Source organism: Rhinolophus ferrumequinum, chromosome 18 (genome assembly GCF_004115265.2).
Source record: "Rhinolophus ferrumequinum isolate MPI-CBG mRhiFer1 chromosome 18, mRhiFer1_v1.p, whole genome shotgun sequence".
NCBI lineage: Eukaryota > Metazoa > Chordata > Mammalia > Chiroptera > Rhinolophidae > Rhinolophus > Rhinolophus ferrumequinum.
The window spans coordinates 35,796,149-35,809,272 of record NC_046301.1 but is presented as its reverse complement, the minus strand read 5'-3'; the positions used below and the strand labels follow the sequence as shown (position 1 = coordinate 35,809,272).

General features: G+C 35.3%; 1 protein-coding gene across 10 annotated transcripts in view; it reads left to right on the top strand.

Moving 5' to 3' along the window:
- The window catches only part of CLCN3 (chloride voltage-gated channel 3), a 75,147-nt gene that overhangs the window by 23,088 nt on the left and 38,935 nt on the right, over positions 1-13,124 (top strand). Inside the window, exon 1 of one of the 10 annotated variants that reach the window (XM_033133918.1) lies at positions 5,755-6,007. The exons of 8 other annotated variants lie outside the window; for them this stretch is intronic. In XM_033133918.1, coding sequence (XP_032989809.1) covers positions 5,929-6,007 — 79 coding nt within the window. In that variant the 5' untranslated portion in view covers positions 5,755-5,928. Of the gene's footprint in view, positions 1-5,754; positions 6,008-13,124 lie in introns of those variants that run through there. One more of the 10 variants, XM_033133922.1, reaches the window with a different exon arrangement.

The window sequence follows — 13,124 nt, the reverse complement described above, 5'->3', positions numbered from 1 at the left end:
AATTGATTTTATGGTTTGTCATTTCTGAGAATTCCCAGGTCCTTTTTTCCCTTGTGCGGCAGTGACTGTGTAGCATGAATTGATTGTCCTTGAACGCTTTGCTATTTCTCTTCCCTTTTTTCACTTTGATGCTTTTGTTTAGGGAAGAGAACTGACAACTCAAGTTAAAGTTTAATGTCATATAGTGTATCCAAATGTAAATATAAAGCAGCTGTACTTAATGGGTAAGTTACAGTTGATCTGACACTTTTAGTAATATATTTAGTTTAAGGAGGATGTAATTTTTGTTAATGTTTATCTTGTACAAATGATTTTATTTAGAAGCATTTCTTTAAAAAGAATATTCTTATTATAGAAAATTTGAAACATACACAGAAGTGTAGAGAAGACAATTATGTACCTTTTTCTTGTCATCACTTAGCTGAAATAATTATCAACTCATGGTCAATTTTGTTTCATCTCTACTTCCTTCTCCCAATTATTTTGAAATAAATCTAAAATACTGTGTCATTTTAATTAAATAGATATACTGATAGTCTCTACTTGATGAGACTTTAATCAGGCTCCTCTGAATTCTCTTCCCAACTGTAGGTGTCTCAACTTTGGACTTGTTTGTTTTCATGTTGCTCAATTTTGGCAAGAATCTTGTCAAATTGGTTTATCTTGAACCCCTCTCCCCCTCCTCATCCTCCACCATCCTGCAGGTGATGTCTCATCACCCTGTATCTTTAGCAAGAATCCCGTTAGGGCTGTTTAGCTAGAATCTCCTCTTACCTCTGAGTAATTTTTCATTGACCAACAACCCCCAATCCCCTTCTATGTAAATTCCCACTTCCTTGTTGTGTTGGGAATTGAGCCCAGTTCTAGACTGAGGTCTCTTTCCCTATTGCAGTAGTCCTGAATAAAATCTGTTTGTACTGTTTTAACTGCTATCCACCTCTGGTTTTTCTTGGACTATATATAGATCTCATTTTGGATCTCTAAAAGATAAGAATTCTTTTAAAGCCATTATCACATCTAAAGTATGAATAATTTCCTAAAATCAAATATCTTGTTTATTTCACATTTACCCAATTGTTTCATAAAAAAATTGTACATTGAAATTGATATATCTCTTAAATCATTTTTGTTTTGTTTTTAATTCTACAGCCCCACCTTCCCTTTTTTTCCCTTACTATTTGTTTGTTGCATAAATCAGATCATTGGCTTCCTAGCTTGGGTTTTCCTGGTTGTGTTCCTGAGTGGTCATTTAACCTGTGTCTTTGTTTTCTGTATTTCCTGTAAATTGGTAGTTATGTTACGGTAGACTGGAAAGGTCCGCTTGCCTGCGTGCGTCCAAGCTAAAAAAGACTCAAACAGGAGTTTGCAGCAAAGAAAGTAAAGGTTTATTTAAGGAGTTGGCACTAAGTCCAGAGATACAGGTAAGCCAGTGCTCTCAAAAACTTGGCTCCCCAGTGGCTTCGATAGCCAGGTTATATAAGGGAAAAATCATTAACCGTGGTTACTAAGGGAGCTGGGGCTGGGCACCCTACTGACTGGTCGATTCGAAGGCAGGGAGCAATTGTTCATGGCTGCTGGTCCTGGGATCAGTCATGACATCCTTCTATCTCGTTTCCGCAGGGGATGTGGTCCCTGGGGCCGTTCTGCTTTCATGAGTCTGAAGCCGAAACATAACTGAGGCTAAGGTGTTATCTTTGTTTGACTAAAACCTTATTCTAGTTTTGTTACCGGAGAGTGAGTCCTTTTCTGTGCAATGTCCAGGTTCTTGGTGTCTCGAGCAAAGAATTGAACGAGATACAGAAATAAAGTGGTGAAAGAGTCGTTTATGAGAAGAAATAGTACACTTCAAAGAAATAGAAGAGGACCCGAGCAGCAGAGAATGGCTCAAGGGCCGAAGGTGGCATTAGTAGGAGAAAAGTACACTCCAAAGAGTGTGGGGCTGGCTGAGCAAAAAAAGAGGCTCAAAAGGCTCTGACCGGCGAGGATTTGGAGTTTTTATCCCTTTTTCTCTAGAATGGGCTGTTCCTTTGCAGGTGTGGGACCACTTGATGGTTGACAAGAAACTATTACCTCATCTTTTTAGACTGCGCATGAGTGGCTGGTTTGATCTAGTTGGATATCTTGTACCCATTTGTTCCTCATAGGGGTTGATAATTACGATGAAAAGGGGAAGTTTTGGGCAGAGAGGGGAGGTCTTTTAGGCGGTTAAATACTGTGGGTTATGCAGGAATGCAGAGACCCGATGCCCGACTCTAACTGCCTGCCTTGATTTCCCCTTGAGAGACGTGATCCCCATAAAATCTCTATGGGAAGTTGAGGGTCAGAAGGTCTATTCTGTATCTGCTTCCTGCTGGACAGGGGCGTAGAGCTGTCCCTACCTATTGGGGTATTCACGGAACTCTCACCCTATCTGATCTCAGATGAGAGGAAGGGGTCTCGAGATCCACCTGGAAGACCGCATTGGCTTCTTTGGTTGGGACGGGCAATCTTGCTGGGGTGTCCTCTGTATCCCCAAGGCCCCTGAATGAGGAAAATAGATTTTAATTAATAAATCTGTTAGCTCTATAGAGCCTGTGGCCATTCAACCAGTCATTTAGGTGGCATCAGTTGTCCCGGGAGCTAGGCCCTGAATGGGCTGGAAAGAACATCAACAAGTACACTGGCCTTGGGGAATGTTAAAACCTATTTGGTTTCTGGGATGGCCAAGAGTTAGGTCTCGAATGGCTTGGGGGATGCGTGGTTACAGTTACAGCTAAAAGCAAAAAATATTTTTTAAGTACTTCTAATGTAGATTTCTTGGCTCATATGTGTTAGCAAGGGCTCAAAGTTTGAACACTATAATACTACAGTCATATGTTATATATTGTTATATGTGTGTATAGTTATATAGTTATAATACTGTAGTCATCTATAGTCATCTGTTGTGCCTTCCTGCAGTATGCCTCAGAGAGGTTGAGATTTATCCAGAATCCCATATGGAGTTGAGGTTAGAATCTCCTAGGGTGCATTTGAAAGCAGAAATATCTTTCCCTTCTGAATCTTAAATTTTTTTTTTGTGCTGCCACTGTAGTGTTTTTGTTCGTCAGAGGTTCCGTCCTGAGCAGCCCTCTACCCTGCCACCAGCTGCGCCTAAAACTTCTTGAATTTGTCTTCTGTTCTCTTTTGACTTCAGCCCCACTCTGATCGCAGTTCAGTTCGTTAATGGGGTAATACCTAATCTGTGTCAAAGTCCTCTTTGCCACACCTTCCACGTGCAATTGGAAAAGCCTAAATAGTAACTCTTGTAAGAGAAACTGGCAGCCATAGACGGCATAAGCATGAGAGATTTGTGTATCTTAGAAATTTAAAAAATTTTCAGATTTGTGATTACAAAAGTAATAATTTATTTAAAAATGAAATATGTAATATATGCATTAAAACATTAAAAACATTGTAGAACTATAATATATAAAGTAAAAACTAAATGTGTATCATTGGTCTCCCCACTTTACTTCATTCCTTTCTCAGTGATAACAATTGTTGAGTTTGGTGTGTCTCATTCTAAACTGTAAAAACATATACAACTTATATATATTGTATATACATGCACATATATACAAAATTTTTAACTAAAAATAATTCAGAACTTTTTACTAATGATACAAAACTTGTACTTATGCAACATTTTCAATATATTTTGTAGGGAAGGTACTCTTCCCCCTCAGTTAGTGCTGGCTAGCTAGCCTTTTCATTTTTCCTTTATGACCAAGTTGTAAATCTGGAAAAACAAGTTAAGAGGGTGTCTGCAAATACCAGGAAAACTTTCACATAGATTTGCATTTCATATAAAGGTGTGAAAGAGTATAAATAGTGTTAGGCATGGCCGGAGGAATGAGTCGCTGTGGGAGGTCAGGCCAGAGCTGAGGGAACGACCATAACCTCCCCGAGCAAAGAGGACAATGGAGTTTTTTAGGAGAGGGTAAACGAGTCTGTTCCCCCTTCAGTGCTTCAGGGTGTTTTCCTTGACAGAAGGTTTCAGGGCCTGACCAAGCCCCCCAGCTCCACACCCTGGCCCCAGGTCGCTGTCCTGACTGCCCAGGTGCTGATGACAGGTCCCTAGGAGATAAAGGAGGCAAGACAGGATCAAGACAAGTTGGCTTCTAAGATAAGCCATCCTGGCCTAAATGTGGCTTAACAAATAGTATCATAAAAGCTAAATTATGAATGCCATATAGCATATGTTCTTAAAAAGTCTTATAATAGTAAACTTTACATACCAAAGGATCACAAAGGACCAAATTTACACTTAATTTGTTAAAGTTAGCTCTTGGTCAAAACTTTCCTTGTTTAAAAATATTATTTCTAAGAAAATTTGAAAAATACAGAAAACAGAAAGAAAAAAATACTCAGTCTTTTCATAAATGTTAATAGCTAGAATTAGAATTAGAATATTCCCATGGCAGTAATTCTAGTCTATATTCCTTTCCTAAAACCCTTTTTCCCAAATCCCACATGGGATTTTATATGAAGGTCTGTCTTTCTGAGGTTCAAACTTTTCGAAATATAAAAACTTGATTCCACACCCAATTAAAAAAAAATCCAAAATAACTAAAATATACTGGATAAATTGAATAGCATTTCTTTTTACTGCCATCTGATTTCTCTCATTTTTCATTACCCCCAATTCCTAATAAATGCCTCACATTGGAGTAGGTCTTAGATGTTGGCTCATTCAATACTTTGGAAAACAAATTTTACAGAACATCTGAGTCTTACGGAATTGCTTCTAATGGATAGCACATTTTTATTTAGTGGCACTGCAAGACTGTTGCTATTTCAGAAGGAGAATCTCCTAGTGTAGAGGAAGAACTTCAGGGGTAGCTGTAAAAATTATGAGCATCAGCTTTTTTTTTTGAATGACAGTGTGAAACAAAAAGTTGCTTTTTTCCTGAATTTCATAAAAATTTTAACAAAGACAACTGGAGTACCTTTTGAGACGTTTTACTAAAAGCGTTTTTTTTAGAACACAAAATATTTGTGAGGTAGGAAGAGTAGGAAGATAGATAGGAGAGAGAGGAAAATCTTTTACCTAGTTAATCTTTTCATTGTTTCACAAACAATAGCTAAGTTACTTAGTATGTTGATACGTTTTCTTCTCAAAAGCTAGAATGTTTCACTAGGTGGTAACTTGAAAGAAGGAAACAAGAGGCTACTGATGGGGATTAGTGAGATAAAATACTACTCAACTGTTCAATTACTGAATTTTTTGAACCTACTGTAGAAGTCTGACATACATTTTAGATAATTAAGAATAGACTTAAAACCAAGTCTCTTGAAGCCTTTGATGTGTTCTAGTTCTTTATGATTCACATGACATTACTATATAAAAATTAGTACATTTATCTTATAAAAATCACATGACCTTCTTAGAGTGTTGCTCCCATTTTCCTACATCAGAAATGAAAAGGGGCATTGTCTACATCCAGAATTTACTTTTCATGTCTCTATATTAAACACTTGATTCCCTGTGTATTTATCTTAAAATAAAAAAGAAGTAATGTTTTTATTGTCTCACTGTCGTTGCCACTGATAATGTAGAAGCTATACTGTGAGTGCTTTAAAATTCTCAAACCAGTTTTATTTGTTACACTTGGAGCTTAGTCATCATCATACGTAGCAGGACCTCATTAAGCAGGCTGTTCCGCCTCTAAGCCTGCCGTGCTAGATTGTAGCCACTAGCAACCGGGCTGCAATAATTTCCCTTTGATGACATCATCCACTGTGGAAGAACACAGTTGCTTCAGCGAGTCGAACTACTTACAGTTCTAACCCTCCTCAAATATGGCATCTCCCTTGCTTCCTGCAGCAGGGGTGGAAGAAATGCCACTGTCTTTTTAAGCTAGCAGGCATTTCTTTTTCTTTTTCTTTTTCTTTTTCAAATTTCTAATCATGGATGCTGCTTCTGATCCCTATTTGCCTTATGACGGGGGAGGAGACTATATTCCCCTGAGGGAATTACATAAAAGAGGTAATACCATCCCCTTGCTATGAATCCTCTGTTGGTATGTTTTGCATGCGGCTGGGCGGTTCTGTAATTTAAACAGGTTCTTTAAACACTGCAGTATGTTGTTTAGTTTGCCTGGATTGTTAGTAAGGGGCAAATGCGACCTTCTGAATGTTCTGTAGTCACCTCTGATTGTTTTCTCTGGCAGATTAGTACTGCTTCAGATCACATCGCACTCCGACTCCATCTTCTGTGTGAAATACTCTCTCTATTTAACTGTGAAAATGAATTAATCCGCTTTTACAGCTAACTAAAGTCGTGTTTGTTGGCATCTAAAAAGTAATGTTGTTCTTCGTTCGGAAAACTTATCTTTTAATTTACACAGAGAAATAAGTGCGTGGCTGTACCATTATATTTCATCTGCTGCCAATTACCATGTAGCTTTCACACCACAAAGTAAATTTATAGTAAAAGCTCTACCTACATTTTAGAGCTCTGAAATGGCAATAAAGATGAACACGTTTTTATATTAATATTTTCCATTTAATATGCATTTCAACTTATTAAGATTAGCTACATTGTCTTACACATATCTTGTAAAAATTGATACGATAAAAACATTTAGGGTAATTTTTGCATGTCAGAAAAAATAATAGTCAATTGTTTGTAAAAACTGGAAAAGTATCCAGCATTCATATAAATCTTTTGGCAGATACTGTCAGTGTCTCCTTAAAACTGATTACATGTTAATTAAACTGCTTTCTTGTTTTTTGTTTTGTTTTGTTTTTTTCATTTTTCTTAAACTAATTATTCCAAAAATAGGCTGGTAATTGTTCTAGGAAAAAAAAATGAACCTGAAGAAAAATCTCTTAGCTAGATGACTTCATTTATGAGGAACATTAGTTTGCATTACTGCATGGTATTGCAAACTCATTTTTATGGTTTACCCAAACTTTTATATGAAACGAATAAGGAAGTTATAATTTTCCTGAGCATATTTAGCCTGTTTTATTTAAAGTATAGTTTGTATTCTGATAACTTTTTTTTAGTTTTAAATTCCATTACAATTAAAAAGCTAATATAGTCAGCGAATATTTACTGGTTGCATTGTGTCTACTGGACACTATTTTAGGCTCTGAACAATTACATTATATATCAATAATATTCTGTTGTTAGTAAAAGCTTGCTTTTCAGATTTTGAGGAAAACTGCATGAAGATCATGTTACATATACAGGATTGTGCTTCTCTTACAGTTGCCCTCTTAATAAAATTTATATACATAATTTTATATATATATTATACATGTATAATATATATGTAAAATTTTCGAACGTTTGGGGAAATACCTAAAAACATGAAGAAGGAAATAAAAATTTCTCATAATCTTACCACCCAGAGTTGTTGGTATTTTTTTGTCCCCTAGTTCTTAATGTGTTTTTAAACTCTACTTTTTATTATGTTCCCATCATCCCTTTGCTAGTAAGGATTTCTTTAAACAGGAAGCAATGCGATGAATGGTGACTGTTCAAATGTCACAGTATTTGCTAATCAGTAATTAAACTGTAAAACAAGACAAACTTTTATTCTTTTTTTTTTCTGAGCTATTTACAACATCTGTTTGTTGACGATAATAAGCCAGAAGACCTAGGCTTGGGAAATTTAAATTGTCAGTGTTAAGCTTGACAGATTTTGAAAGAAGTTACTTATGGACTCCTCTTTATAAGATATGCAAATAGTAAGAAATAAGTCAGTGCTTAAGTGAGAGTAGGCATGGTTACTGATAAGGTTATTACTAAGATATAAGTTTTTTGTTTCTATGTTTTCATAAATAATCCTTTAGGAATCTTGTTTAAGGTCTAAATCAGTCTTATTCTTAGTAGTCCAAATAGGTTCCTTGTCCCTTGATGAGATTAATTAATATAAGCCAATGTCATTTGAAAGTAAATTGTGCCTTTGTAGTACTGATCAGTCAGTTATTAGGCTTACTTGACTGTACTGTAGTTTCCTAGTATCTGTGGATAAGAGATTCTTTTCCATCATTTATGACCTATTGTAGCCATGCATCAACACAAAGGAACTAGAGATGTGGAGAAAAGCAGCTAACATAAATCAAGAAAACTGTATCAGCTGCCCTGTGAGAACAAAATTGCAATGGCCAAAAGTATCTCTTTAGGCCGATAAAGGGTGAAGAGGCCTATAATTGAAGTATGAAATTATAAAGGATATCAATAAAGTAAACATGAATGTGTTTACTGAAACCCAGAGTGCTAGAGTTAGAGATTACATTTATGGAGTAGAGTAAATGTAATACTACTTTTCTAGGTGAGATGGTAACTGATGTAGCTTCCTACTTACGTGAATAATATTGAGACTGGAAATGTTGGTAGATTAAAAATATAATTAGTTAATATATTGTTGATAGATTAGAAATTAAGATGACATTCTAGAAATAGCCATTTCTTGGGGTAAATTTCCTATCCAGAAACTATCAAGTTCTTTCATAAAATGTCTTTAACATTTTCATCAGTGAAAAAAATCTTGCTTTAGTTAGGTTGTCAGTTTTATACTTTGACTTTCTTCTTAATTTGTTATGAAGTTTATGTAGCTTGGGGTCTGAAGTCTTTCTTCTACCAGACGCTGTCATGGATGTGATCTTTTGGGCTTTAAGCCTCCATTTATTATTCCCTGAGGGACCTTTAAAAATTATTTGAATATGAATTGTTTTATTCAATGAATTTATTGAGTTTTGTACATATATATATATATATATATGGCACTATTAGGTGCTGTGGAAAAAGATGGTGGTAGTAATAATAATATTAATAATAGCTAATACTTAGTGTAGAATTTACTTTTTGCCAAGTGCTGTTTTAAGTCCTTTAGGTGTCTCAGTCCATTTATGTGTGGCAAATCGTTTTAATCTTCATCTTAGACTTGTGAAGTAGGTACTGTTGTGATCCCCATTTTCCTGTTAATGAAATAGAGGTAAAGAAATGTTAAAAGTAAGGATTTGATCTAGATGATTGGGCTCATACTCTATTCTTAGGGACAGACTGCTTCTTACTATGTATCTCTGTCATAACTTGGCATTTTGAGTCTGGAAGGCACATAAGAAGGCTTCCCGAGTTTAAAAACAAAGAAACAAAGCTCCAGGGAAGTTAATACATTTCTAGTGAGTGGTATAGACTGCATGTTCTCTGGGACTTTAAGAGGAGGACGCGATCAGTCTCCTTTTGACAAGTGGCATCAAAGCAGGCCAAGTTTTGAAGTACACAAGGGAATTTGATATGATGTTCCTGGGGGCCGGTGGGGGTGGTGGAAGGGGGAAGATAGAATGAGTACATGCTCTGGTAGGAGTAAATGCCTCATATGTTGTTTCCTGGTTACTTTTGTTGTATCAGTGCGTCAGTAATAGAGAAATGTAGAAGGTAGAAGAGTGCCAGATCCGAAAGGAAACTTGAATGCCAGATGAGTAACAGTCTTACACCACCAAAAGTGTGGCCTTCCTATTGCAATAAGAGTTTGAGGTCTTACTCTTTTACGTTTCTACCCGAAATCATTTCTTGACATTCATTAGCTCAGAGATGTAAAACTTTCTTCGTTCCCATTATAACAGATGAATTTGTTCATTTTTATTCCCTCCTAAGGTACAGTAGTTAAAATTTTTGGCACATTATTTGGAAATTCCAGGTGTTAGATGATATTCTTCTTGCTATAGGGACATTCTGTAGGCTCTTTGTAAAATGATTTTAGGATTCGGGTCGTTACTGTTCTTCTATTACCTTTAATCTTTTAACCAACTAGAAAATTAAATCTCTTCTTACAAATTAATTCATTTAATTGTCTGTAAATTAAAAGACCAAATAAAGATTCTTCATTTGATATCAGAAACTCTTTGTATTCTAAAACAATAGTATAAAACAAAGCCTGTCTTTAAATTTATTTGCCTACGGTATCTGAATTTAAAATCTTCAATAAAATCTGGTTCATATTACTATCTCTAGCTCTGTTTTCTAAAAATAACCTACACTTTATTATGATTCATTTCATATCATCTCATGGCTTGTCATTAGTCAGAAATGCTTTGCGTAGCAAGATTTCATAATGTGAGCAGGTCTGCCACATAAATTAGGTTTATAAATTTGGCTATTTTTCCAGCATTGAAGTCTCTTCTTTGTACATATATAAAACCACAGGAGACTGGTGGCTTAAATTGTATTTTAAAATTTTGTTTTTATTTTTTAGTTAATGTGTTTAATTTGTAATTTTTTGTAGTCCTTTACAACCATAATTAGATAAAAAATGGGTTTACTTTATAGTACCTGTCAATTATTCCTCATGCTATTTAAGAGAACAGATTTCATAAACATTTTTTATTCATGTAATATATACATCATATTATATGCAGAAGTAGTAAATGAACATGAACTTGTTTCCAGTTGTACAGATGTCTTAATATCCACATCTCTACCTAAGGATCTGCTTTTTTCAGTGGCAATACAATAGACACGAAAACAGTGAATTGTGGAATGGGCTCACATTGCTGCTGACTAGTTTTGTGCTTTTGGTCAACTTCTTTGGGATTTGGTTTTAATTTCCAAGTCTTTGCAATTTAAATAGATGGCAGTTAAAAACAACTGTGGATGGCGGAACAAATTTAAAGAGCATGTACTTCATTTCTCCAGCAGACATTTAATTGACCACCTACTAAGTACGAGGCACTGTGCTTGCCTTTACCCTTTTAATCTTTCATTTGGGAGTCTGCTAACATTCTGGAACTTCCACTATCAACTTACATTAATTTTTCCCTCCCTCGCCAGGATGACCATTTCTTATCAGGCCACAGAGGGAGAGAAAAAAATATAACATTGGGGATTAGACTTCCTGCTCTTAATATAGAGAAGAAACTGGGAAGTCCGGGAATATGTAGAGTTTTGGATTTCTGTGCCTTCTTCCATCATTAAAAAAAAGATTATATGTTTTATGTATGTGTGATAGGACAGCAATCTGCATTATGGCAAGAATCATTGCTGTCACATCTTTTGAGATCGCCCCCAGAGGTAATAAGTAATAGTAAATAAATATATACCTACTTTTTTTCATGTAAGACTATTATTTAGATACTCCCCTTTGAGAAGAGACTTAGAGTGCTGAAGATGTGTGACTTTGAAATTTACTAATAAACAGCTTAAGGTGCAACGGTGAAGTACTTTTTTTAAAGCTCAGTTCAACTATATATTGAGGGCTAGTGGGTGGGAATATAAAAGTTTTTATTTATGAGAAAGGAGATAATTTCATTAATGTTTGTATCCTCCAGTTAGAATGCTTGTCAAATGCCAGGTTTTCACATGTTGGTTATGAAATCAGTTGGGTTGTGACCAGTATTAAAAAAAAAAAAAAAAGGTAAACTATCAGAGTATATGCCAAATAGTAAGTATACTAACTTTAGCTTTACTTACTGTATTTCCCTGAAAATAAGACCTAGCAGGACAATCAGCTCTAATGCATCTTTTGGAGCAAAAATTAATGTAAGACCTGCTCTTTTATAAGACCCAGTCTTTTATATTATATTATACTGTATTGTATTATATTGTATTGTATTATATTATACCTGGTCTTATATTATGTTAAAATAAGACTGGGTCTTACATTAATTTTTGCTCCAAAAGACACATTAGAGCTGATGGTCTGGCTAGGTCTTATTTTCGGGGAAACACTGTATGTACTAATATATACACATGTATATGCCACATTATTTTTTTCCTAAAGCATGTAAAAGTAAGATGTAGACATAAATGAATAAGCTTTTACTCCTAAATACTTCATGTGTATTTCCTTATGAAACGACAGTCGCTTATATATAGCCAGAGTACAATTTTCAAAATCAGAAAATTAATATTGATCCGTGCTATTATCTGATCTACAGAATGTTTTCAAATTTACCAGTTGTCCCCCTGTGTTCTATAATATAAACGGAAAGAACATTTTTTCCTGGTCCAGGATCTAATAATCTAGGAGCACATGTTACATTTAGTTGTCATGTCTCTTTCGTCTCCTTTAATCTAGAAAATTCCCTCAGTCAATCTCAGTCTTTCATGACTTCAAAACTTTTAAAGAATGATAGCCATTTACTTTATATTAGGTTAGTGCACAAGTAATTGCAGCTTTTGCAATTATTTTCAACCTTTTAAATCGCAGTTACTTTTGCACCAATCTAATATTATGTGGAAAGCAGAGTCAGAGATTCTCAAATTTGTCAAGGTATTAGAAATGATCTTACGATATTTGTTCTCCAGTTGCTTTCTCTTAAGAAAATGTGTGGCCTTTCAGTTAGCTTTTACAAAGTGGAAACTACTGAATAAATTCAGGATAGAGGGAGGGAGGAAGAGCTAGTGTACTTGAAGCTTTTACGTATAAGGTTTAGAGCGTCTGTTTTATGTGAATGAACATGGGTCGCTGCAGGGGTTGGGCCTTTGAACACTCAGCCAAGAGTGATAAATTATTTATTCCTGGAGTACTTCTGCCAGAACACCGAAATCAATATAGTACTCTCCTTTTAGAAGTTTTACACCTTTTTCCAAGGCAAACATTCAGATGTTTTGAATAGGAAAAAAAGAGAGGACCCTGTTTTATCTGGTAGAAGTAAACAGACATTAAGTTTATTCGTGCAATATTCAGTATTTATTAAATTATTTAAAATTTTAACCCCTTCTATATTAATGCTAGTTCCTACTGCCTCTTTAAATTATCAAGGAACAGAGCTTGCAACCTACAATGTGGTTTATTTGGCTTATATCTTAACAGTAATAAAATTAGTCCTTGGTATCAACATGGTGGCCCTTTGTGCAACTCTCTCTTCCCTTTCACCCCCCGAAATGATTTATGATAATCTCTTGCTCTAATCTAGGCAGTGTTTATAGTGAGTGGGGAAAGTGCAGATTCTGGCCTTGCCAGATGATAGCGTTGTGAACTGACTGAACATTTATGATAGTTTCTTTATCTGTAAATAAAAGGGAATGAGTCATTTTAAACCATCAGACTACAAGAGTCTTCTGGTGTTTTATTTTTACAGTGTTTGTATAAACACTAGTATAGCACCACTCTTTATATACTAGTTACATTTCCATTAAAACGACACAC